The sequence below is a fragment of the Denticeps clupeoides genome, chromosome 19 (assembly GCF_900700375.1).
Source record: "Denticeps clupeoides chromosome 19, fDenClu1.1, whole genome shotgun sequence".
NCBI classification, from domain to species: domain Eukaryota; kingdom Metazoa; phylum Chordata; class Actinopteri; order Clupeiformes; family Denticipitidae; genus Denticeps; species Denticeps clupeoides.
In genome coordinates, this window is record NC_041725.1 from 8953669 (window position 1) to 8975834 (window position 22166).

At 40.3% G+C, this 22166-nt stretch overlaps 4 protein-coding genes across 4 annotated transcripts; 1 reads left to right on the forward strand and 3 right to left on the reverse strand.

Annotated features, from left to right (window-relative positions):
* Positions 1-700: 700 nt before the first annotated feature.
* On the reverse strand, positions 701-4115 carry LOC114769015 (extracellular calcium-sensing receptor-like). The gene is made up of 6 exons (XM_028961680.1): positions 3879-4115; positions 3490-3784; positions 2534-3343; positions 2075-2296; positions 1849-1972; positions 701-1720 (listed from the first exon to the last, which is right to left on the reverse strand). Exons 1-6 carry the CDS (start codon positions 4106-4108, stop codon positions 813-815), a joined length of 2589 nt encoding a protein of 862 aa, XP_028817513.1. The 5' UTR covers positions 4109-4115; the 3' UTR covers positions 701-812.
* Positions 4116-6015: 1900 nt separating this feature from the next.
* LOC114769368 (extracellular calcium-sensing receptor-like) lies at positions 6016-9635 on the reverse strand. Its single transcript, XM_028962314.1, has 6 exons — positions 9604-9635; positions 9230-9512; positions 8245-9054; positions 7575-7796; positions 7363-7486; positions 6016-7286 (listed from the first exon to the last, which is right to left on the reverse strand). Exons 1-6 carry the CDS (start codon positions 9618-9620, stop codon positions 6373-6375), a joined length of 2370 nt encoding a protein of 789 aa, XP_028818147.1. The 5' UTR covers positions 9621-9635; the 3' UTR covers positions 6016-6372.
* A 681-nt stretch (positions 9636-10316) lies between these two features.
* Positions 10317-14630, reverse strand: LOC114769366 (extracellular calcium-sensing receptor-like). Its single transcript, XM_028962312.1, has 6 exons — positions 14361-14630; positions 13981-14275; positions 13020-13829; positions 12600-12821; positions 12402-12525; positions 10317-12288 (listed from the first exon to the last, which is right to left on the reverse strand). Exons 1-6 carry the CDS (start codon positions 14621-14623, stop codon positions 11375-11377), a joined length of 2628 nt encoding a protein of 875 aa, XP_028818145.1. The 5' UTR covers positions 14624-14630; the 3' UTR covers positions 10317-11374.
* Positions 14631-18889: 4259 nt separating this feature from the next.
* Positions 18890-20961, forward strand: LOC114769369 (extracellular calcium-sensing receptor-like). Its single transcript, XM_028962315.1, has 4 exons — positions 18890-19139; positions 19221-19515; positions 19752-20561; positions 20671-20961. Exons 1-4 carry the CDS (start codon positions 18901-18903, stop codon positions 20902-20904), a joined length of 1578 nt encoding a protein of 525 aa, XP_028818148.1. The 5' UTR covers positions 18890-18900; the 3' UTR covers positions 20905-20961.
* The last annotated feature ends 1205 nt before the right edge of the window (positions 20962-22166 follow it).

Sequence of the window (22166 nt, forward strand, 5' to 3'; positions counted from 1 at the left end):
CTTTCATGATTCTAATGGATGTACCATAAGCACATAATCACCTAAAAACCAATTGACTTAAAGGTTACAGGCTCAAACACCTACATTTGTTCCTCTGAGCAAGACATGTAATCCGACCTGCTCCACTCAACTATCACAATAACTAATCATTGTAAATAAGGGCACTAACACATTGTGCATGATCCTGCTGAAATTAGATAGAACCCTCAGGAAATATCACTGACCTGACCACTTACATGTGTTGAATTTGTTTGAAGCAGGAAAATGGCTAGTGTAAGCATTTAAGCATCTCTTACAAGGGCCACACCCTGATGTATGTGAGGAGTGAGGGTGGCCAATGTTGTCTGATCCACTGGAAGAGATACTGCAGCAGGCCTGGTGGATGGCTGAGTGTGTGTAGATGTTCCTGGTCCATCACTATGAAATGTATTACATATATTTTCATTTAAAAAAAAAAAATCTGAAAATATACAAGTGCAAGATCTGTGTATTACAATAATAGATTTTGTTAATAGGAATGAGTGATCAAGTAAATGTTTAGAGAAATGTAGAGTTTTGAAAAATTGGTTTGGCATTTTCTTTATATTATGAGTTAAAGAGATATTTGCATTGTACAAATTTAAAACAGCTTTACAAAATATTAACTGAACATTTACATACAGTTCCTGAATGTGGCATTAAAAAAAGAGCAATAGTACCTTGTACCACTTACACAATATTCTAATAGTATTATATACATTTAAAAACCTGGATAGGCTTAAAACACAGTTAACATCAACTCATACACTTTTAAAATATAGGCTCTCGCTATTTCAGAGGGCCTTAGATTTTCCCATCACATGCTTTTTTGTGTTTTGCTCTGGTCTGAAAATAATTATGTAACATTTAGGGAAGAATATACAAGTAATCAGTCCAAAACTAGATGCTAAAATAGCAAAAATCTCCACAGCTACAGTGAACTTGCCAGGAGAGCTGACATAAGCTGGTATAAAGGTGATCCAGACAGCACAGAATATCAGCATGCTGAATGTGATGAATTTGGCCTCATTAAAGTTATCAGGCAGCTTACGAGCCAGAAAAGCCAAGACAAAGCACAAGACAGCCAGGAGGCCAATATAACCCAACACGGCCCAGAATCCAAATGCTGAACCCACATTACATTCAAGAATGATTATCTCTTTATAATGTGAGACATTTTTTGAAGGAAATGGAGGTGACAACACCAGCCACAGTGTGCATATTAAGGCCTGTACAAAAGTCATACAAACAACAGTGAGTCTTTGTTGTAGAGGGCCAAACCATTTCATGACATTACTGCCTGGAAGTGTAGCCCTGAAGGCCATTAACACAACTAGAGTTTTCCCCAGAACACAGGAGATGCAGAGGACAAATGTAATTCCAAATGCAGTGTGACGCAGCATACAGGACCATTCAGAGGGTCGACCAATGAAAGTCAGAGAGCAAAGAAAACACAGAGTCAGTGAGAAGAGCAGCAGGAAACTCAGCTCAGAGTTATTGGCTCTGACAATGGGAGAGGTCCTGTGTCTGTAGAATATAACAGTCACTACAACAACCATACAGGCTCCTGTAATGGAACAAACAGCCAATATGATCCCAAGAACCTCGTCCCATGCAAGAAACTCAACTGGTTTAGGAAGGCATTCACTTCTTTGTGAATTTGGCCAGAACTCATTAGGACAGGCACTACAGCCCAGGGAATCTGTTTTGGTAGGGAAAAAAAGGATATACGTTTTTGAAAATGTCATAAATATGTAAATACAGTTTGAATATTGTGACTTTAGTTTGGCCTTTGCAACATATATTTTATTCAAAAGGAAAAAAGGTGACCTGTTTCATTACTGAACTCCCCCTCTCCACATGGTACACAATCATAGCAACAGACAGGCCTTCCTGTCTGTGCTGCCTTCCTGGTTCCTGGTGGACAGCTTTCACTACACACAGATACAGGGACCTTACACACCACACAGAAAGAAATGCAATAAACAAATACATTGATTTATGTTGTTTATATTATAATAAATATTGTCATTAATATTTTGTGTACCAATCATACCTTTTTTTGTCCATTTACCCAGGTGATGTTCCTGCTCAGTCTGAACTCATTGCCTTTGGGTTGAGAGGCATCATAGCGACCCACTGTCACAAAATCAATTGCCCCATTATTCAATACTTGCCAGTTAATGAGCTCATATGTGGCCACAGGGTCCCCATAATCGTTGAAACTGACAGAATAGCCATTAATGGTGAAATTGACCTTTTTGAGTTGTTCAAGGACCTGAATTAGGATTAATCACAACATTGAAAAATCAGTTTTATATTGCTTAATAAATTGTGAGGAATATGCTTTTTTAACTCTATGATAAATTTAGAAGGGTTTACTGATAATAAAAAAGATATTGCATTCCTTTCATTACTTTTCTTTTAATGTATGGGGAAGTGTGGCAACTTTTTAAAATAATTTATTTTAACAATAAGTGAATATTTGGGAAAACATAGTCACCACATTTTTTACCTGATGTGGTTCCACAGCTTTGTTTTTATTGCACTGAGATACTAAGTATGAACTATTGTTGCATACAACACCATGAATGGCATGTGCTATGGCATATGTCGCTTTGTACACCAGGTTTGTGATCCGCAGCTGTGAAGTGTCTGTGTAAGGAATCTGTACAGTACTCAGGTCTTCATTGCCTATGCATATTTTGACTCCTTGGTCCATGTAGGTCTGTGCATACATGCCAGGCATCACACAGCCAAATGTGTCTTGCCAAAATTCTTGAAGCAATGCTGACTGGGACAATTGTACTTTTGGAACGTCCAGAAGGAAATCCCGAAATCCAGGGACCAGTGACCGTTCAATAGAAAAGCCAACAGCACCAGCAAACAGTCCAAACTTTATCATCTCTGGGTCTATAACCCATGAATCACTACCAATCCACTGAAGAGGTTGCAGAGGTTGTGTTGTTAACTCCTCTAACAAAATGCGCAGATCGCTTGAAGAAACAAAAGCAAGGATTACGTTTGAGGTAGAGCTACGGATGATTTCAGCAACTCTCTTTATCTTGCTACGACTATTTGTTCTGTCAAAGGCCACAGAGTATTCGATGCAAATGCCATGCAATTTTGCAGCTCTCAAAAACGTCGCCATCCCATTATTACCATACTCAGAATCGCTGCGAATAGCCCCGATCCACGTCCAGCCAAAGTGTTTGACCAGTTGGGCCAGTGCAGCTGCCTGGTATTGGTCACTGGGGATGGTTCTGAAGAAAGCAGGATACTGCCGCTTATCACTCAGACAGGCGCAGGTGGCAGCATGGCTCACCTACAGAAAAAAAACAACCAAAAGGCTAAAACACTCGAAAAGGTCTTACAGTGTGAAAGGTCTTACAGTCTATGTACATAGAATTAAGTAAATAAACACAAATTTAATCATATGTTGTAACTAGCATTTTTTAAAAAGCCTGTAACCTGTGGAATTTCAAAAACTCCAAGAACTCGGGCCATGCCTATGCTTGGAGCTGAGGTACTGTCTCCCACTATAGCAGCGACACTGGCTGATTTGGAACATGAGGCATCAGTTACAGCTTCAGGGTCTTTTCCATTCGCAAACTGGAAAGCAGCTTGAACGGCTAATGGAACAGATGAACAGGAATCATATATCTGGTAGCCTAATGTAATGTTTGGCAAGATATCTGATCTGTTATTGATCTGCTCAATGGCAAACTCCATAGCCCGAGCATGACGCAGACCTCTAGTGAACATCCTAGGAGAAAAAAAAAAAAAAAAAGCATTGAAATGTCAAGCCTTTAAAAACATTGTTTTTAGATTTACCCCTGTTCCTTCCCAACCTCACTTACTTCCCTGTGCACTGCATAGGCACAGGACGGCTGGTGTAGTTGTGTTGCACTATGCGTGTGTAGAAATGAAAGGAAAAAATCCCACCAATTACATAATTCCCATCTTTGTACAATGCCGATGGCGTGCCAGTGCCCTGCAATCTGCAGCTGACTGAACTTGCCACCAGCACCAGAGACCTGAGCCCAAAGACCAAAAAAAAGGTTACGACTAGACTCCGGGATATCATCATGACTTCATTGGAGTGACACTGCCAGGTCAAGGAGTGTTTCGCATACGCTTAAATATCACAGTTACACACTCTCTGCTGATGTGATTGCAAAAAAGCACATGACTGATGTAGGTGTGGTTTAAAGTCATTATATCACATACACTGTGCGATTTGTAGCTCATTTTGAGCCAATTATTCACTTGTGATAATTCCTAGTCAGGCTGAATCTCATCTTGAACAGCTGTCATGTGTTGTATAGAGGACATAATGTAAAGAATGCTTATTCACCCCTCCCGGCCAGGTCCCAACCAGCAATTCAAACTGAGTGGGTTTGTGAACACAAAACTGAAGTGCAAACATTGAGGCACAGTGTGTGGTGTGTATGCAGCACATGAAGCCTCGACTCGTTGAGCTGTGAAAGACATTCTCAAAGCTTTATGATGTTTGACATTTTGACCTTGGAGAACAGTCTGGAGGAGATATATAAAGTAACAATTAAATGAGATTCGTTTTTTGTTTCCCCTCAGGTAAAGGAACATGGCCACATGCCCACCAGGTGGTGCCATTACCCTGTCCTGCGTAAAGTGTATCTTGTGTTCGCCTGTTAATTGTAAGCCAGGTGGATCTAATTTTGCCGAGCGACCACTAAATGGGGCAGCGGTGGCCTAGTGGTTAAGGAAGCGTCAAGGTGCCACTGAGGTGCCACTGAGAAAAGTACCGTCCCTACACACTGCTCCCCGGGCCCTGTCATGGCTGCCCACTGCTCACTCAGGGTAATGGGTTAAAAGCAGAGGACACATTTCACTTTGTGCACCGTGTGCTGTGCTGCTGTGTATCACAATGACAATCACTTCACTTTCACTTAATTTTTTTAAATAAAAAAATAAATAAAACAGGTCAAAAAGATAAAACATCTGATTCTCATGTTTCCTTCACTCATTCATTTACGGTTACTGGGTCCGGAGTTTGGACTGGAGTTTCATGTTGGTTCTGTGTTAATGGTTCCTGATTGTGTTCACCTGTGTATGATTGTATAAAGCTGCCCTGTTCGTGTCTGTTCGCCATCGGGTTATTGTTTGGTGATTTCACCATGTATTAAACTCCTGTTTCGTGACATCATGCATATGCGTCCTTCTTCCTCGCCATGTCCAGCCATTGTGACAGAATTTCAGATCTACTGCCTAGCCATGTCAAACCATTGTGACGGTTTCTGTTGGCTCTTTTTGTTCTTTAAATTTATTTAAAAATAGAGGTGTTGTGCATCTGTGACTTCTGTTTTTCACATGGGATAATCAATGCCACAAAATTGTAGCCACGCATGCTGCTGCCTCTTTTTGGATTTTTCTGTGTTCAAAATTGCAAAAATGTTGCATTGTTGAACATTGCTACTTGTGTGGGTTCTTATTCCCCTTCTGCTTTGTATTTGATGTTTGTGCTTCTAGGTACATGAGTCTGATGTGTTCATATTGCTTGTTTAAGATAAGATCAACCTTTATTAGTCCCACAAGTGGGATATTGCAGAAAATTGCAGTGTGAGCGGGCAGGTCACATCTGACTATTGGACCATATGGGTGGTAGTAGCCTAGTGGGTAACACACTCGCCTATGAACCAGAAGAAAAACTTCCTATTGTTAAAGCCACCCACTTGCAATATTTATGATGAACCATTTTTTTGGTTCATCATTGTCTAATCGTCCCAATCAAAATTAATTGTGAGTTTTTTTTGTGAACTGAAGATTGACTGATTACCCAAAGGCAAAATGTTCACTCAAATCAATATTTTATTTTCAGCATTTTATAATTATATAATTTTGCATATGAAGGAAATCTATGTCTTCTATTCACTGAACAATTTGCAGTAACATACATTTTGAGCTAATCACTGTACTCTTTTACATACAACTGTACACATTGGAAATCTTGGGCTGGTGCCACATGGTTTGGGGCTTTTTCATAAAATCATAGCAGATTAAGCTTCTAGGAATTGTTTCCTTGATTACAATTTACTCATTCAAACATGCAGAATTATTTATCAGAAAACCTGTAAATTAGAATTTTTTTTGTACATGCTTACATCTGTAAGTAAGTGTGTTCGTGATAAATGCATTTGTAATAAAAGTAATTGATTATATGTTTTATTTATAATTATTAAAATCTAAAACTAAAACTTTGAATTTATTATATGTATTATTTCAGCATAATTGGTTTGATGAAAAAATACTGAAACATTTAACTGAAAAAATCAGTGAAGTTAAAAAGATCACCATGCATCTACATTTATGATTTCAGAGAGCCTTAGATGGAACTTTTCCCATTAAATGCTTCTTTGTATTTTGCTCTGGCCTGAATACAATTACATAACATTTAGGAAAATATATACATACAATCAAACCAAAACTAGAGGCTAAAATCGCAAATATCTCCACAGCTACAGTGAACTTGCCAGGAGAGCTGACATAAGCTGGGATAAAGGTGATCCAGACAGCACAGAATATCAGCATGCTGAATGTGATGAATTTGGCCTCATTAAAGTTGTCAGGCAGTTTACGAGCCAGAAAAGCCAAAACAAAGCACAAGACAGCCAGGAGGCCAATATAACCCAACACGGCCCAGAAAGCCCCAGCAGATCCCAGGTTACATTCAAGAATGATTCTCTCTTTGTAATACATCATATTTTTAAGGGGAAATGGAGGTGACAACACCAGCCACAGTGTGCATATCAGAGCCTGCACAGATGTAAAACAAACAACAGTGAGTCTTTGTTGTAGAGGACCAAACCATTTCATGACATTACTGCCTGGAATTGTAGCCCTGAAGGCCATTAACACAACTAGAGTTTTCCCCAGAACACAGGAGATACAGAGGACAAATGTAATTCCAAATGCAGTGTGACGCAGCATACAGGACCATTCAGAGGGCCGACCAATGAAAGTCAGAGAGCAAAGAAAACACAGAGTCAGTGAGAAGAGCAGGAGGAAACTCAGCTCAGAGTTATTGGCTCTGACAATGGGAGAGGACCTGTGTCTGTAGAATATAACAGCCACAGCAACAACCATACAGGCTCCTGCAATGGAACAAACAGCCAATATGATCCCAAGAACCTCGTCCCATGCAAGAAACTCAACTGGTTTAGGCAGGCATTCATCTCTCTTAGAATTAGGCCAGTATTCATTGGCGCAGGAGACACAGTCCAGGGAATCTAAAATAGAAATACATTGCCTGTTTTGTCAATAGATATACTTTGTATATGTGTGTGTGTGTGCCATACACTACACCTGTGTCATTACTGATCTCCCCCTCTCCACATGGTACACAGTCATAACAGCAGACAGGCCTTCCTTTCTGTGTGGCTTTCCTGCTGCCTGGGGGACAGCTTGCACTACACACTGACACAGGGACCTAAAACACACACTTGTAAATATAGCATTCTCTTATGCACATTGATGTGATGTTGTATATGAAAGTATTGTTAATAGATCCCTTTTACCTCTCCCCGTCCATCCACCCAAGTGATGTTCCTGAACAGGCTAAACTCATGACCTTTGGTTTGAGAGGCATCATATCGACCCACTGTCACAAACTGAATGGCCCCATCATTGGATTTTTGCCAGTTTATGAGTTCATATGTGGCCACAGGATCCCCATTGCCATCAAACATTACTGAATATCCATTAATAGTAAAATTAACTTTTTTTAATTGCACAAAAACCTGAACATGAAAAAAAAGTCTGAATATGTGGTACTAAAACATTCTCAAATTCTTCAAGACAGAAGGGATATATACAGCAGAAAATACATCAGTTATTGTTATAAGTAGTGGTAACAATAGTGGTATTTCTACTAGAACCGTGATTACTACTAACTCCACTGACTATTGTTATCGCTGCAAGGTCACAGGGTTTTAGGCTGTTTTGTGATTTAAAGTGGGCATGCAATAAAATATTATTATTGTTTTATAACTGTTATTATATCATTATTATAAATAATAATGGTTTGAAAAATAACATTTATTACATACTATTATTGTTCTCCCCCTTTTACTCACACAAGAGCCTAGAACCTAGCACCCTTTCAATATTTGAAATGTCAGCATAGCTTTGTTTTTATTTTTTTTCACAAAATGTAGATAGAAATTGTTTTAGATTTAAATAGTTTACCTGATTTGGCTCGACGGCTATGTTTTTGTAGCATTGAGACACTGAGTGTGGACTGTTCTCACACACAGCACCATGAATGGCATGTGCTATGGCATATGTCGCTTTGTACACCAGGTTTGTGATCCGCAGTTGTGAGGTGTCCGTGTAAGGAATCTGTACAGTATTCAGGTCTTCAGTGCCCGTACATATTTTGACTCCTTGGTCTGCATCGACTGATGATTTTGTCCCAGGCATGTAACAGCTAAATGTGTCTTGCCAAAATTCCTTAAGCAATGTTGACTGGGACAACTGTGCTGCTGGAATGTTCAGAAGGAAATCCCGGAATCCAGGGATCACTGATCGCTCAATCGAAAAACCAACAGCACCAGAAAACACTTGAAATTTCTGCATCTCAGGATCTGTTACCCACGACTCACTGCCGATCCACTGAAGTCGGGGTGGAGGTTGCAGTGCAAACTCTTCCAGCAGGATCCGCAGGTCGCCTGATGCCATAAAAGCTACAATGACACGTGAGGTAGAGCTGCGGATAACATCAGCGACTCTCTTCACCTTGCTACGAGGATTTGTCCTGTAGAAGGCCACAGAGTACTCAATACAAATCCCCTCCATTTGTGCAGCTTTCAAAAATGATGCCATCCCTTTATTACCATAGTCTGAATCACTGCGAACAGCCCCAATCCACGTCCAGCCAAAGTGTTTGACCAGCTGGGCCAAAGCAGCTGCTTGGTAATGGTCACTGGGGATGGTTCTGAAGAAAGCAGGATACTGCTGCTTTTCACTCAAGCAGGCGCAGGTGGCAGAATGACTCACCTACAAAACAGCAGGAGACTTATAGGAACTAATAATGCACATTTTCAGATCATGGTTGTTTATTACTTTGAAAACATTTAATGCGGCACTTCAAGATTTAACACGATTTGTGTTACTGAATATTACAGTTTGTGGGATATACACATTTTTCTGTATATAAAAATGATCCTGAAACCTGTGGGATTCTGAAAAGTCCTAGGACTCGGGACATGCTTATACTTGGTGTTGAGCTAGAGTCCCCCACGATGGCAGCAACACTGGCTACTTGGGGGCAGGAAGCATCTATCACGATGTCAGTTTCTTGCCCATTCGCAAACTGGAATGCAACATCGACAGCCATTGGCACCGCAGAGCAGGAATCATATATCCGGTAGCCTAATGTGATGTTTGGCAACAGGTCTGATCTGTTGTTGATCTGGCCTATGGCAAATTCCATGGCGCGAGCAAAACGCAGTTCTCTGGAAAACATCCTGTAAAAAGACCACAGTTTAACATTCTGCAGCTCTAAATATTCACAAATGTGGGACATTGTTCTCTGAAGCGACTGACCTCCCTGTGCACTGCATAGGTTCAGGCTGGCTAGTGTAGTTGAATTCTACAATGCGCACATAAGAGTGAAATGAAAAAACTCCCCCAATCACAAAATCTCCTTCCCTGAAGAGTGCAGGGGGTCTGGAAATTCCTCGCAATCTACAATGTATTGAACCTGATACCAGCACTGAGGGATTGAGCCCAAAGGCAAGAAGAAGAACAAGAACTAGAGCCTGTGAGATCCACATCACTTCGGTGAATGGACAATGATTAGATCGGGGTGTTTTCAAAGTTTAAATATGCATTGGCAACTGTCTCCTCTGACCTGTGTGACACATGACTGAGGGAGGTGTGGTTAAAACATGATGATCACAGGAAGCTGTATACATAAATCCAACAGTATTCTAATTGATAAATATTGGGAGTAATACAAGAGTTAACATAACTAGTGCAGTTAAAAAAGACAGATTTTTTTTCAAATCTGTTAAAAAAGTGAACTTTTATATAAGCTACTATATGTCCATTACACTCAGAGTAACAAAACAAAACGTTTTATATAAGAGTCCAACTTCTGGAATGCATGTTCATGTATTCATTCAGTGGAAGGATGGAAGGTTTACCTCATTTAAATAAATAAATACATAAATAAATTAGTCCTTTTTATATTATATGTTTTATTTTATTTTATTTACTGTGTCTGTACTACTACATCTCAAAAACCGAAATGAGTATAAGAAGGAAGAACATTTTTATTGAAATTTCTAGTCATACAGTTACAAGTATGGGAGAGACACTGGTCAAAATAACACACTGGAAATCTGGAAATAAAATTATTTCAATTATTTGCCAAACAACACTGATAAGTAATTAAAATTTTAGAGATCATAGTCATGCTTGAGAAAGGGCACGATGCACAAGTACATGACTATTAAATTTTATTATTGTATGTTGTGTTAACATTTTATTGGTTCATAGTATATGATGCTGTATGTATTGTTTGTTATGTGATGAGTTTCATGTTTTTTCTATTTACTAGAGCAAATAATTTAATTAACCTCAGAAATTACATTCCGCTGGTGTCACACTTTTGAGCAAAATCAAATATTGTATGCAGGCCCATTCCATTCCAAGTTCAGGTGGCAATATCTAAAAGTAAGTGGAAATATGATAACATGGTTGAGGTAGTTACTTTATCATTCATAGATTATCTATTAAAATATTAAATTGCGATATTTCTTGAGCAGTAGGGGGCGGTATATGGAAGCTCTTGTGAAATTTCCATGCAGAATTAGTGAAGTAAAACTTAAATTATAATTCCTTAGTATTACAGACTTAATAAAAAATATGTTTTTTTGCAAAACGCATCAGGAAAGTAACAATTATTCTAAAGCTGTTAGTCTGTGCAAGATCATCCTTGTGCAATTATTGCTGAGACTGTATATGATTGTTTATATAGGCTATTAAGAATGGGTCATAGAGGCTTGGTCAATCAATAAAAGAGAAAACAATAAGACCTGCTGCTCACGCAATAAAAAAGGGATAAAAAAGTAGGCTCAAAAAATATGGTCAACCTGTTTCACTAAGTGTACATTTTTATAGGCAAGTGCTTATAGGTACCACTTTTTGTCCTCTGGTCTAGTCATGGTCTTGACTTGCCCTCAGGTACTTGCTGGACTTGATTTAGGAGATCTTAAATGCCATTTAAACATACTGTTTGTCAATGTATGCATACAATTTTTTTATAACTGACAACAATGCAGTACAGTAAATAATGCCAGAGACATGGGCATCAAAGGGCCTTTGAAGGTACTTTTCCCATCACATGTTTCTTAGTGTTTTGTTCTGGCCTAAATACAATTATAAAACACTTAGGAACAAAAATGCATAAGATCAATCCAAAACTAGAAGCTAAAATTGCAAAAATTTCCACAGCCACTGTAAGCTTTCCAGGAGAGCTGACATAAGCTGGTATAAAAGTGATCCAGACAGCACAGAATATCAGCATGCTGAATGTGATGAATTTGGCCTCATTAAAGTTATCAGGCAGCTTACGAGCCAGAAAAGCCAAAACAAAGCACAAGACAGCCAGGAGGCCAATATAACCCAACACGGCCCAGAAAGCCCCAGCAGACCCCAGGTTACATTCAAGAATTATTCTTTCTTTATAATATGATAAATTTTTTGATGGAAAGGGAGGTGACAAAACCAGCCACAAGGTACAAATCAGGGCCTGTACAAAAGTGAAACAAATAACAGTCATTCTTTGCTGTAAAGGTCCAAACCATTTCATGACATTACTCCCTGGAAGTGTAGCCCTGAAGGCCATTAACACAACTAGAGTTTTCCCCAGAACACAGGAGATACAGAGGACAAATGTGATTCCAAATGCAGTGTGACGCAGCATACAGGACCATTCAGAGGGTCGACCAATAAAAGTCAGAGAGCAAAGAAAACACAGAGTCAGTGAGAAGAGCAGCAGGAAACTCAGCTCAGAGTTATTGGCTCTGACAATGGGAGAGGACCTGTGTCTGTAGAATATTCCAGTTACAACAACAACCATAAAGGCTCCTATAATGGAACAAACAGCCAATATAATCCCAAACACCTCATCCCATGACAGAAACTCTACTGGTTTAGGCAGGCATTCATTCCTCTTTGAATTGGGCCAGAACTCGTCAGGACAGGAGGCACAGCCAAGAGAATCTAGAAATAGTAACAGATGACCTTGTATTGTTGAATTGTATTGTTGAACATGTATGATGATAAGGATAACAATTCGTGATTTGCTTTATGGGATCATCAAAATAAATAGAAACCTGTTTCATTGCTGATCTCTCCCTCACCACATGGTATACAGTCATAGCAGCAGACAGGCCTTCCTTTCTGTACTGCCTTCCTGGTGCCCGGGGGACAGCTCTCACTGCACACTGACACAGGAATCTACCAAAAAAAAACATGCACTGTAATGTAACAACAAGAAAAAAATACTCAGGTTTGGTATCATTAAATGTTACCTGTGTTTGCCCATTTAGCCATGTGATCTTCTTAGTCAAGCTGAGCTCTTGACCTTTGGGTTGAGAGGCATCATATCGCCCCACTGTTATAAACTGCATGGTGCCGTCCTCACCTGTTTGCCAGTTGATGAGCTCATATGTGGCTACAGGGTCACCATTAGAATCAAAAGCTACCGGGTACCCATTTACTGTGAAGTTAACTTTTTTGAGCTGTTCAAGAACCTGTGGCATTAGAAATAATAGCTTTATGTTTAAATGCATTATGCATGAATAATGTTCAGAGTAGAGTAGTGTTTTGTCAAAGAAAAACATAAATACCACAGTTTATTATTTTTATACTGATTATTTCTTTTAAATTTTGGAACTTTTATCAGTCGTTTTTTTGTTTTATGAATATTTTTAAGTTTAGACTCATTATACCTGATGTGGCTCTACAAATTCAGTTTTGTTGCACCTGGGCACCTGGGAGTTTTGTCCATTGTCACACACAACCCTGTGAATAGCGTGCGCAATGGCATATGCCGCTTTGTACACCATGTTTGTGATGCGCAACTGTGAAGTGTCAGTATAGGGAATTTGTACTGCACTTAAATCTTCAGTCCCGGTACACAGTTTAACTTGCATCAGATCTACTTCTGTTTGCGTTCGTGGCATTGTGCAGTCAAATGTGCTCTCCCAAAACTCTCTGAGCACTGGTGACTGAGACACTTGTGCTGCAGTGATATCTAAAAGAAACCTTCGAAATCCAGGGATCACGGAATGCTCAATAGCAAAGCCAACAGCCCCAGCAAACATTCCAGATTTCAATATTTCTTGATCTGTCATCCACGACTCGCTGCCAATCCACTGAAGAGGCGGTGGGGGCTTCTTTGCTAACTCCTCCATTAACAGGCGCATCTCACCCAAAGCAATAAAAGCAAGGATGACCTTTGATGTGGAACTACGAATCACTTCAGCGATTCTTTCCAACTTGCTACGGTGGTTTGTCCTGTAGAAGGCAACTGAGTACTCAACACAAATTCCCTCTTTCTGTGCAGCTCTGAGGAATGACGCCACCCCATTGTTACCATAGTCAGAATCGCTGCGAACTATTCCAATCCACATCCAACCGAAGTATTTCACGAGCTGTGCCAGAGCAGCTGCTTGGAAATGATCACTGGGGATGGTTCTGAAAAAAGCTGGGTATTCGTGCTTATTGCTGAGACAGGCACAGGTAGCGAAGTGGCTCACCTGCAATTTAAGCTGTGTTAGCAAATGACCAACCATTTCACTTCCATCAAATCAAATTAATGTCATAAAATGGATGAATTAAGCTTACAACCACTAAATTGTTACAAATCTTACAGAAACAGACAGGATTTTGGTTTTAAAAGCCTGAGACCTGTGGAACTCCAAAAAGGCCGAGCAGTCGTGTCATGCCTATGCTTGGCGTTGTGCTGGAATCTCCAATGACGGCAGTAACACTGGCAACCTTTGGACAAGAGGAAGCCAGTGTAATTTTGGGGTCATTTCCATTTGCAAATTGAAGAGCTATTTTACTTGCAACTGGGACTACAGAGCATGTATCGTGTATCTGGTAACCCAATACAACATTGGGCAAGATATCTGATCTGTTGTTAATTTCTTCAATAGCAAATTGCATGGCACGAGCGAACCGCAGATCCCGGGTGTACATTCTGAAAAAACACAAACAAAAAAACAAGAAAGCAAGCCAGTAAATTCACAATTTCATTTCAAATGGTTTTTGAAATAGTCACTGACCTCCCTGTGCACTGCAGTGGCTCAGGATGGTTGGTGTAGTTGTGCTGTACAATGCGTAAGTAATAGTGGAATGAGAAAACTCCCCCAATGATAAAATGTCCTTCTTTACTGAAGGCAGGAGGACTGGAAATTCCCCGAAGTGCGCAACTAACAGATCCTGTGTCTGGTTCCGCAGCCTTGAGCCCAATGATCCAAAGGGCTCCGAGCAGATTCAGAACTGATGCCTGTGAAATCCACATCACTTCAGAGCTGGACAACAGCATGAGAAGGTGTAGCTGGTGCATCTTTAAATAACAGTGTTCTTACACACTTATGCTATCAAAACACATGGGTTGGAGGTGTGGTGTCACGTGACTATAAGTCATCGTGTGTCTTTTATTGTTGCAAGCTTGATTAAAAAAATACATGTTACATCATTATAATCATTACATCATAGTCTGACGAAATATAATGATTACGACATACTGTTTATTGAGGTGTTCATTAATATGGGTGATAATTATTAAAATAGAAGCAGAATTATTTTGAAATCTGCTGTATTGCATTGATTATGTGTTCTGTATTGATCTACATTTGTTACAAATAATGCTACTGTTTAATTTTAAGCCCTTTGATTGGTGACTGTGTGGGCTTCCAGCTTTTGAACAACTGTCACTAAAAATACTTTGTATTCCTGGATAGTGGCACAGTGTGGCCGGAGAGGTCAGAACTCTTGTGCCTCCAAAAATCCTTGGCTGATGGATTGAATGTTTGGTTTGATCTTGGATTTCAATGTCAGTGTTCTTAATTATTAATTATTGTTTTTTTCTTCACTGGCACCATGAGACAAAAAAAAAAGATTATCAGATGAAACTGTATGCACAATATGTTAGAAAAGATTCAATGATGTTATAACACATTTGGAACCAAAAGTGATGTTGTAAAATGCTTGCCTGTGATGCCCAGGGGCCACTTAAGGAGATTACTAGTGATCAGGACTCCTTAAAAGACGATGTTTACCTTCGTGTTTGTGGTTTAGTTCATGACATTACATCATATGCCTTAGGGTCCATTTAAATTCTTGAACCATGACAGAATGTGGCAGCACAAACAAGACATGCAGAAGCAACAAACAGAGACGGCAAATGACATGGTGAAAGAGCACCCTGGGTCGTGATGGGTGTGGGTGAAACCTAGGCGCACTGGAACGCCAGCCCTGAGAGTTGGACCCCAATGATTGGAAAGAGTGGTGCCACCCATGTGAGGGTGTTGCGCCATGGTGTGTCAAGCCGTGGTGAGTGAGCAGCCCCAACAATGAAGATTGGGGAAACCCGTAAGTGGGCACAATTATGGGCAAGTGGTTGGGAGGACAAGCAGAAAGATAACATCAGCAGTGACAAGGCTTAGTGGGAGGATGGTGCTGGGTGTAAGAGAGAGGCTGACTGTGAGGAGGAGGAAGACTGCAACACAGGGGTAAGCTGTTGGAAGAGAGCAACGAGGCATGCAGGGGCAGGGTCCACACATTCCCAGACCGGTGTGTCCTGACAAAACATAACAGGTCGCAGGAAGCAGGGAATGACACAGGGGGAGGGCCTGCATGGTCCTCAAATGATCTACTCTGCCGCAAGGTTACAAGTTGGCAGACGGTCTGGGAATGCCTCCTTGCAGGAGGCAGGGCAGGACGCAGCTGGAGGGTCCTGGACCTCCTCCCTGCAGGATGCAGGGTCAAACGCTGCCTAAGGGTCCAGGTACTACAGCACGGGTAATGACCGACAGAGCAATCAGCCCTGTGGCTGCCACCGCGTCCCTCTTTGCCAGAATCCAACAGGGTGAAAGGTGGACATCAGAGATGCGGCAGTAAGTAGAATAGCCAATACAGTGCATCTAGATACTATTCACAGCGCATTCACTTTTCCACACTTTGTTATGTTACAGCCTTATTCCAAAATGGTATAAATGCTAAAATAATGTTAACATGAAAATAAGTTTACTTGAGGTTTTGGCAAATGTATTCACAGCCTTTGCTCAATACTTTCCTGATATACCTTTGGTCTTTTTGAATACGATGCCACGTGCTTGGCACACAGTTTGGCCCATTCCACCTCTGAAAGATGGGAATTGTTGGTGCACAGCTATTTTAAAATCTCTACAGAGATGTTCAGTTAGATGATTCAAGTCTGGGCTCTGGCTGGCCCGTTCAAGGGCATTCAGAGTTGTCCTGAAGCCACTCCTTTGATATCTTGGCTGTGTGTTTGGGGCGTAGTCCTGCTGAAAGATGAATAGTCAAGAGCGCTCTGGGGCAGATTTTCATCCAGGATGTCTCTGTACATTGCTGCAGTTGAAAAACAACATCCCCACAGCATGATGCTGCCACCACCATGCTTCACTGTAGGGATGGTATTGGCCTGGTGATGAGCGGTGCCTGGTTTCCTCCAAATTTGCAAGACATTCTCCACCAAAAATCATACTCTACCCTCTGAAGATTCTACAATTGTCACATCAGATGAAGGTCACATCAGATGAAATCATTCAGATCATATCTACAGGCAATCTAACCACCTGTCCATTAAATCCAATCCGTTCCGCAATGCTCCAAACCATCTCTCCTGACTTCATCCCTTTCATTCCTTGTATCATAAACAGCTCAATCACATCCATGTACCATCTGCCTTTAAAACAGCCAGGGTTCTTCCATTCCTAAAGAAACCCCCCGCTGATCCTACAGCTATCAACTGTAAAGAAACCCCCCGCTGATCAAAGAAACCCCCCGCTGATCAAAGAAACCAAACGGTTTCTCTCCTCTCATTTCTTTCTAAAATCCTTGAGCACTGTGTCTACAATCAGCTATTACTTCATCTGTCACAGAACATCCTCCTGGATCCTAACCAGTCTGGCTTTAGAACAGCTGAGACGGCCTGGCTGTTTCAGCTTCTGGCTGTTTCTGAGAATCTACTTGTGGCCAGATCGGCACAATTGTCATCTGTGCTTATTCTCCTTGACCTCTCTGCAGCATTTGACACAGTTAACAACAAGACTCTCTTATCTATCCTGAAGAAGCTTGGAATTCGGGGCTCAGCATGGCAGTGGTTTGTTTCCTACCTTGATGAGCGATCTTACCAAGTGACTTGGAAAGGATCCACCTGACAACTCACAGCTTTCTCCTTCTTGCAGTAACAATAGACTCTCAAACTCTCCTTCTCGACTCACATCAGCAATCTTTCCCGCTCATGTAGATTTCTTCTCTACAATATCAGACTAATCCGTCCTTATCTGTCAACACAGGCCACCAGATACAGGTTCAGTCCTTAGTAATCTCACGACTGGATTACTGTAACTCCCTTCTAGCTGGTCTACCACTATGTACCATCCGACCTCTACAACTAATACAAAATGCAGCAGCACGACTGATCTTCAACCTTCCCAAGTTCTCCCACACCACCCCTCTGCTACGCTCCCTCCACTGGCTCCCAGTAGCTGCACGCATCAGGTTCAAAATACTGATGCTGGCCTACAAAGCCAAATATGGAGTAGCACCATCCTACCTCACAGCCCTTATTACACCTCACACTGCACCTTGTATATTCCGAGCAGTTTGTTAATAAAGAATTGTTGTAGATACTTTGATTTTGGCTTTATTTTCTCTTTCTATTGTAATTTTTGAGTTGGACCGAACAATTCAGAATTTGATACTTTTATGGCCAACTGTGCTTAAAAATGTTTTATGGGCTGATTTATACATAGTTTGCACATTATACCACCTAAACGTTCAATAAAAATGACTAGTGCTGTTGAAAGTAACTAAGTATTTTTAACTCAAAGTACATTTTAAATTAAGTACATTTTTACATTTACTCAAGTAGATTTTTAGATGGGTACTTTTACCTAAGTAGAATTTAAGCAAAGTAACTTTGACTAGGCCTTCACTCTGTTTTTCTTCAGCCAATCAGAGGTGGACTTGCTGGTGTGTTTTTTTACCATTGTTCTGCTGCAGAACCCAAGTTTGTTTCAGCTTGAGGTAACAAAAAGATGGCTGGATATTCTGGATTTTTTGGAAGACAGCAGAATTCATATTTCCATTTAATCCATGTTGTCAGCATTTGTGGATAATGGCTCTCAGTGTGGTTTGATGGAATCACAAAGCTATAGAAATGGTTTTATATCCTTTTTCAGACTTATCGATGTCATGTCATGGTATGTTAGGGTGGGATCTGGTGTGGGGGTGCAATCACTTTTTTCTCCATTAATAATAAAATACAACAAAAAAACCTTTGTATGTTTAGTTGTGGGGACTAATATTTATAATTTTTTGATTATCTGCAACATTTAAATAAGACTGGAATATGATATGGAAAACAGTAAGAAATCTGAGAGGGGCGAATTCTTTTTCACACCACTGTAATAAAATAAAAAAAAAAATTATTACAATGAGGTGATGACGCGATACAAAGATGAGGTAAACCACACCTCGATTAGTATTGAGTGTCAAGATAAAAAGGTAAGTGAGGGTATAAAAACATGTGCAAGACACACTGTCACCTATCAGCATCTCTCCTGTGAAGCAATGTGGAAATCAAAGGTTCCCAGTCTGACTGTGTTTCTAATCCATTGGGTACTTGGTTTTCAATCTGTAGTGTGGAAAGAAACGTCTGCTAGCTGCAGACTGCAAGGTACGTTCAACCCACATGTACTCTACATGGAAGGGGATTTTGTGATTGGAGGAGTTTTCTCACTACACCCAACTGTACGCATTGTGGAACACAACTACACCAGACAACCTGAGCCTACGCAGTGCACGGGGAGGTTAGTGTGTTTGTGTGTGTCTGTATAAGAATTAAATGAGAAACACAACATTTAATTTCTTTTATCTCGTTTCTTTTAAAGACTATCATTAATAGGTCTAAGTTTTGCACGTGCCATGGAATTTGCCATCAAAGAGATAAACAGCAAACAAGATCTCTTGCCAAACATTACATTAGGTTACCAGATGCACGATTCTTGTACTGCCATTCCTATGGCTGTGAATGCTGCTTTCCAGCTCGCAAATGGACAAGATGCGGAAATTGTTACAGATGCTTCTTGTCCCAAGGTGGCCAGTGTTGCTGCAGTTGTTGGAGATTCCACTTCAGCATCAAGCATAGGCATGTCGCGAATCCTTGGACTTTTTGGAATTCCTCAGGTACAAATAAAGAGAGAAATGCTTTTTAAATCCAGTATCAGCATTTCCTAATATATTCTTCTTTTAATTTTGTTTTAGTTAAATTAGAAAATCAACAGGAAAAAAAATTGTGCTCGAGGGGCAAATGTATAAATATGCAACACATATATATAAATATGTCAACATAAATGGTAAATTCATGTTCATGAACTAACCTTTCATTTTACTCACCCACTCTGTAATTTTTTTTTTTTCAGGTGAGTCACTTTGCCACCTGCTCCTGCCTGAGCAATAAGCAGCAATATCCTACTTTCTTCAGAACTGTGCCCAGTGACAACTTCCAGGCTGCTGCACTGGCCCAGGTAGTCAAATATTTTGGCTGGAAGTGGATTGGAGCTGTTCGCAGTAATACTGATTATGGTAACAGTGGGATGGCATCATTCCTGAGAGTTGCAGAGAAGGAGGGAATCTGTATTGAATACTCTGTGGCATTTGTCAAAACAGATCCTCTGAGAAAGGTGAAGCAAATTGCTGATATTATACGTCATTCTACTGCACGTGTCATTGTGGCATTTGTGCAAGGTAGTGACCTGCGTGTCTTGCTGTCAGAATTAATAAAAGAGCCTCAACCTCGACTTCAGTGGATTGGTAGTGAAGGGTGGATGATAGAGCCAGATTTGTTAAATTTTGGCCTTTTTTCTGGTGCCATTGGGTTTTCTTTTGAGGCTTTTGCCATGCCTGGATTTCGACAATTTCTTCTGGACCTTTCTGCCATAGAAGCATCTCAGACTTCCTTGCTCAAAGAGTTCTGGGAGGACACTTTTGGCTGTAAGCTGCAGGGAGAAATAACACAGATGGGCCTGGAACAAGGAGTAAGAGTGTGCACTGGCTCAGAAAATTTGAATAATGTGAATAGTTTCTTCACAGATACATCACAGATGCGTGTTGTAAACATGGTATATAAGGCTACTTATGCCATTGCACATGCTCTACATGGTGTTGTTTGTAACAGTAGACAACAAGGTTTGCCAAATTGCAACAAAAGCATGATTTTAGAGCCACATCAGGTATAATATATATATATATATATAGGTGTCAAATAATGTAATATATTCCAGTATAATTTACATATAATGCATAATGCTTTTACTTGTTTTATTTATTTATATGCCTCAGGTTCTTCAGCAGCTTAAAAAAGTTAATTTCACAGTTAATGGATATTCAGTCATGTTCAACAGTAATGGAGACCCTGCTAATGGAGCTATATATGAACTTATCAATTGGCAAGTATCTAAAGAAGGGAAGCTTCAGTTTGTGACAGTTGGTCATTATGATGCTTCTCAACCCAAAGACCATGAGTTACGCCTCATCAGGAACATCACCTGGCTAGATGGGAGAACAGAGGTATGATTCAGAACTCATAATGTAATTTTAAGATGTCACCCAGAATTATGGAGAATTGTTTTTTCTGCTGTGATGTACATATATTTTTGTAAATGTAAGGTCCCTGCATCTGTGTGTAATGAAAACTGTCCTCCTGGTACGAGGAAGGCAGCACAGAAAGGAAAGCCTATCTGCTGCTATGACTGTGTTGCATGTGGAGAAGGAGAGATCAGCTATTATACAGGTATTACAAACTGTTATATTTGTAGAAGAGGGTTAATGCTTTACATTCCACCCAGTACGACTATCAAAATCAAAATTAATACATGTTTACCCGATTTACGTTTTTCATCTCAAATAGATTCTCCAGACTGTGTGTCCTGTCCTGATGAGTTCTGGCCAAATTCACAGAGAGATAAATGCCTGCCTAAACCAATTGAGTTCCTTGCATGGGACGAGGTTCTTGGGATCATATTAACTGTTTGTTCCATTACAGGAACCTGTATGGTTGTTGCTGTGACTGGTATATTCTACAGACACAGGACTTCTCCCATTGTCAGAGCCAATAACTCTGAGCTGAGCTTCCTGCTGCTCTTCTCACTGACTCTGTGTTTTCTTTGCTCTCTGACTTTCATTGGTCGACCTACAGAGTCATCCTGTATGCTTCGTCACACTGCATTTGGGATCACATTTGTACTCTGCATCTCTTGCATATTAGTAAAAACTATTGTTGTATTAATGGCCTTCAGGGCTACACTTCCAGGCAGTAATGTCATGAAATTGTTTGGTCCTCCACAGCAAAGAATGACTGTTGTTGGTTTTTCATCAGTACAAGTCCTTGTGTGCATTTTGTGGCTGGTGTTGTCACCTCCATTTCCCATTAAAAATATGTCACATTACAAAGAGAGAATCATTCTTGAATGTAACCTGGGATCTGCTGGTGCTTTCTGGGCCGTGTTGGGTTATATTGGCCTCCTGGCTGTCTTGTGCTTTGTTTTGGCTTTTCTGGCTCGTAAGCTGCCTGATAACTTTAATGAAGCCAAATTCATCACATTCAGCATGCTGATATTCTGTGCTGTCTGGATCACCTTTATCCCAGCTTATGTCAGCTCTCCTGGCAAGTTCACTGTAGCTCTTGAAATATTTGCCATTTTAGCCTCTAGTTTTGGATTAATGACTTGCATATATTTTCCTAAATGCTATATAATTCTGTTAAAACCAGAACAAAACACAAAGAAGCATTTAATGGGAAAAGTACCTTCCAAATCACTGTAAAAAGTTTTTCTGCA

Excerpts from the sequence above, each read along its gene's own strand:
- LOC114769015 (XM_028961680.1), bottom strand. The coding sequence starts at position 4,108 with ATGATGATATCCCGGAGTCTAGTCGTAACCTTTTTTTTGGTCTTTGGG. Across the intron at positions 3,785-3,878 it reads CCTATGCAGTGCACAGGGAA|GATGTTCACTAGAGGTCTGC; the intron begins GTAAGTGAGGTT and ends TTTTTCTCCTAG. Across the intron at positions 2,297-2,533 it reads AAGCTGTGGAACCACATCAG|GTCCTTGAACAACTCAAAAA; the intron begins GTAAAAAATGTG and ends ATCCTAATTCAG.
- LOC114769368 (XM_028962314.1), bottom strand. Across the intron at positions 7,797-8,244 it reads TAGCCGTCGAGCCAAATCAG|GTTTTTGTGCAATTAAAAAA; the intron begins GTAAACTATTTA and ends TTTCATGTTCAG. Across the intron at positions 7,287-7,362 it reads GGAGATCAGTAATGACACAG|ATTCCCTGGACTGTGTCTCC; the intron begins GTGTAGTGTATG and ends TTTCTATTTTAG.
- LOC114769366 (XM_028962312.1), bottom strand. The coding sequence starts at position 14,623 with ATGCTGTTGTCCAGCTCTGAAGTGATGTGGATTTCACAGGCATCAGTT. Across the intron at positions 14,276-14,360 it reads CCACTGCAGTGCACAGGGAG|AATGTACACCCGGGATCTGC; the intron begins GTCAGTGACTAT and ends GTGTTTTTTCAG. Across the intron at positions 12,526-12,599 it reads GGCTAAATGGGCAAACACAG|ATTCCTGTGTCAGTGTGCAG; the intron begins GTAACATTTAAT and ends TTTTTTTGGTAG.
- LOC114769369 (XM_028962315.1), top strand. The coding sequence starts at position 18,901 with ATGTGGAAATCAAAGGTTCCCAGTCTGACTGTGTTTCTAATCCATTGG. Across the intron at positions 19,140-19,220 it reads CCTACGCAGTGCACGGGGAG|ACTATCATTAATAGGTCTAA; the intron begins GTTAGTGTGTTT and ends TTTCTTTTAAAG. Across the intron at positions 20,562-20,670 it reads TGATTTTAGAGCCACATCAG|GTTCTTCAGCAGCTTAAAAA; the intron begins GTATAATATATA and ends TATATGCCTCAG.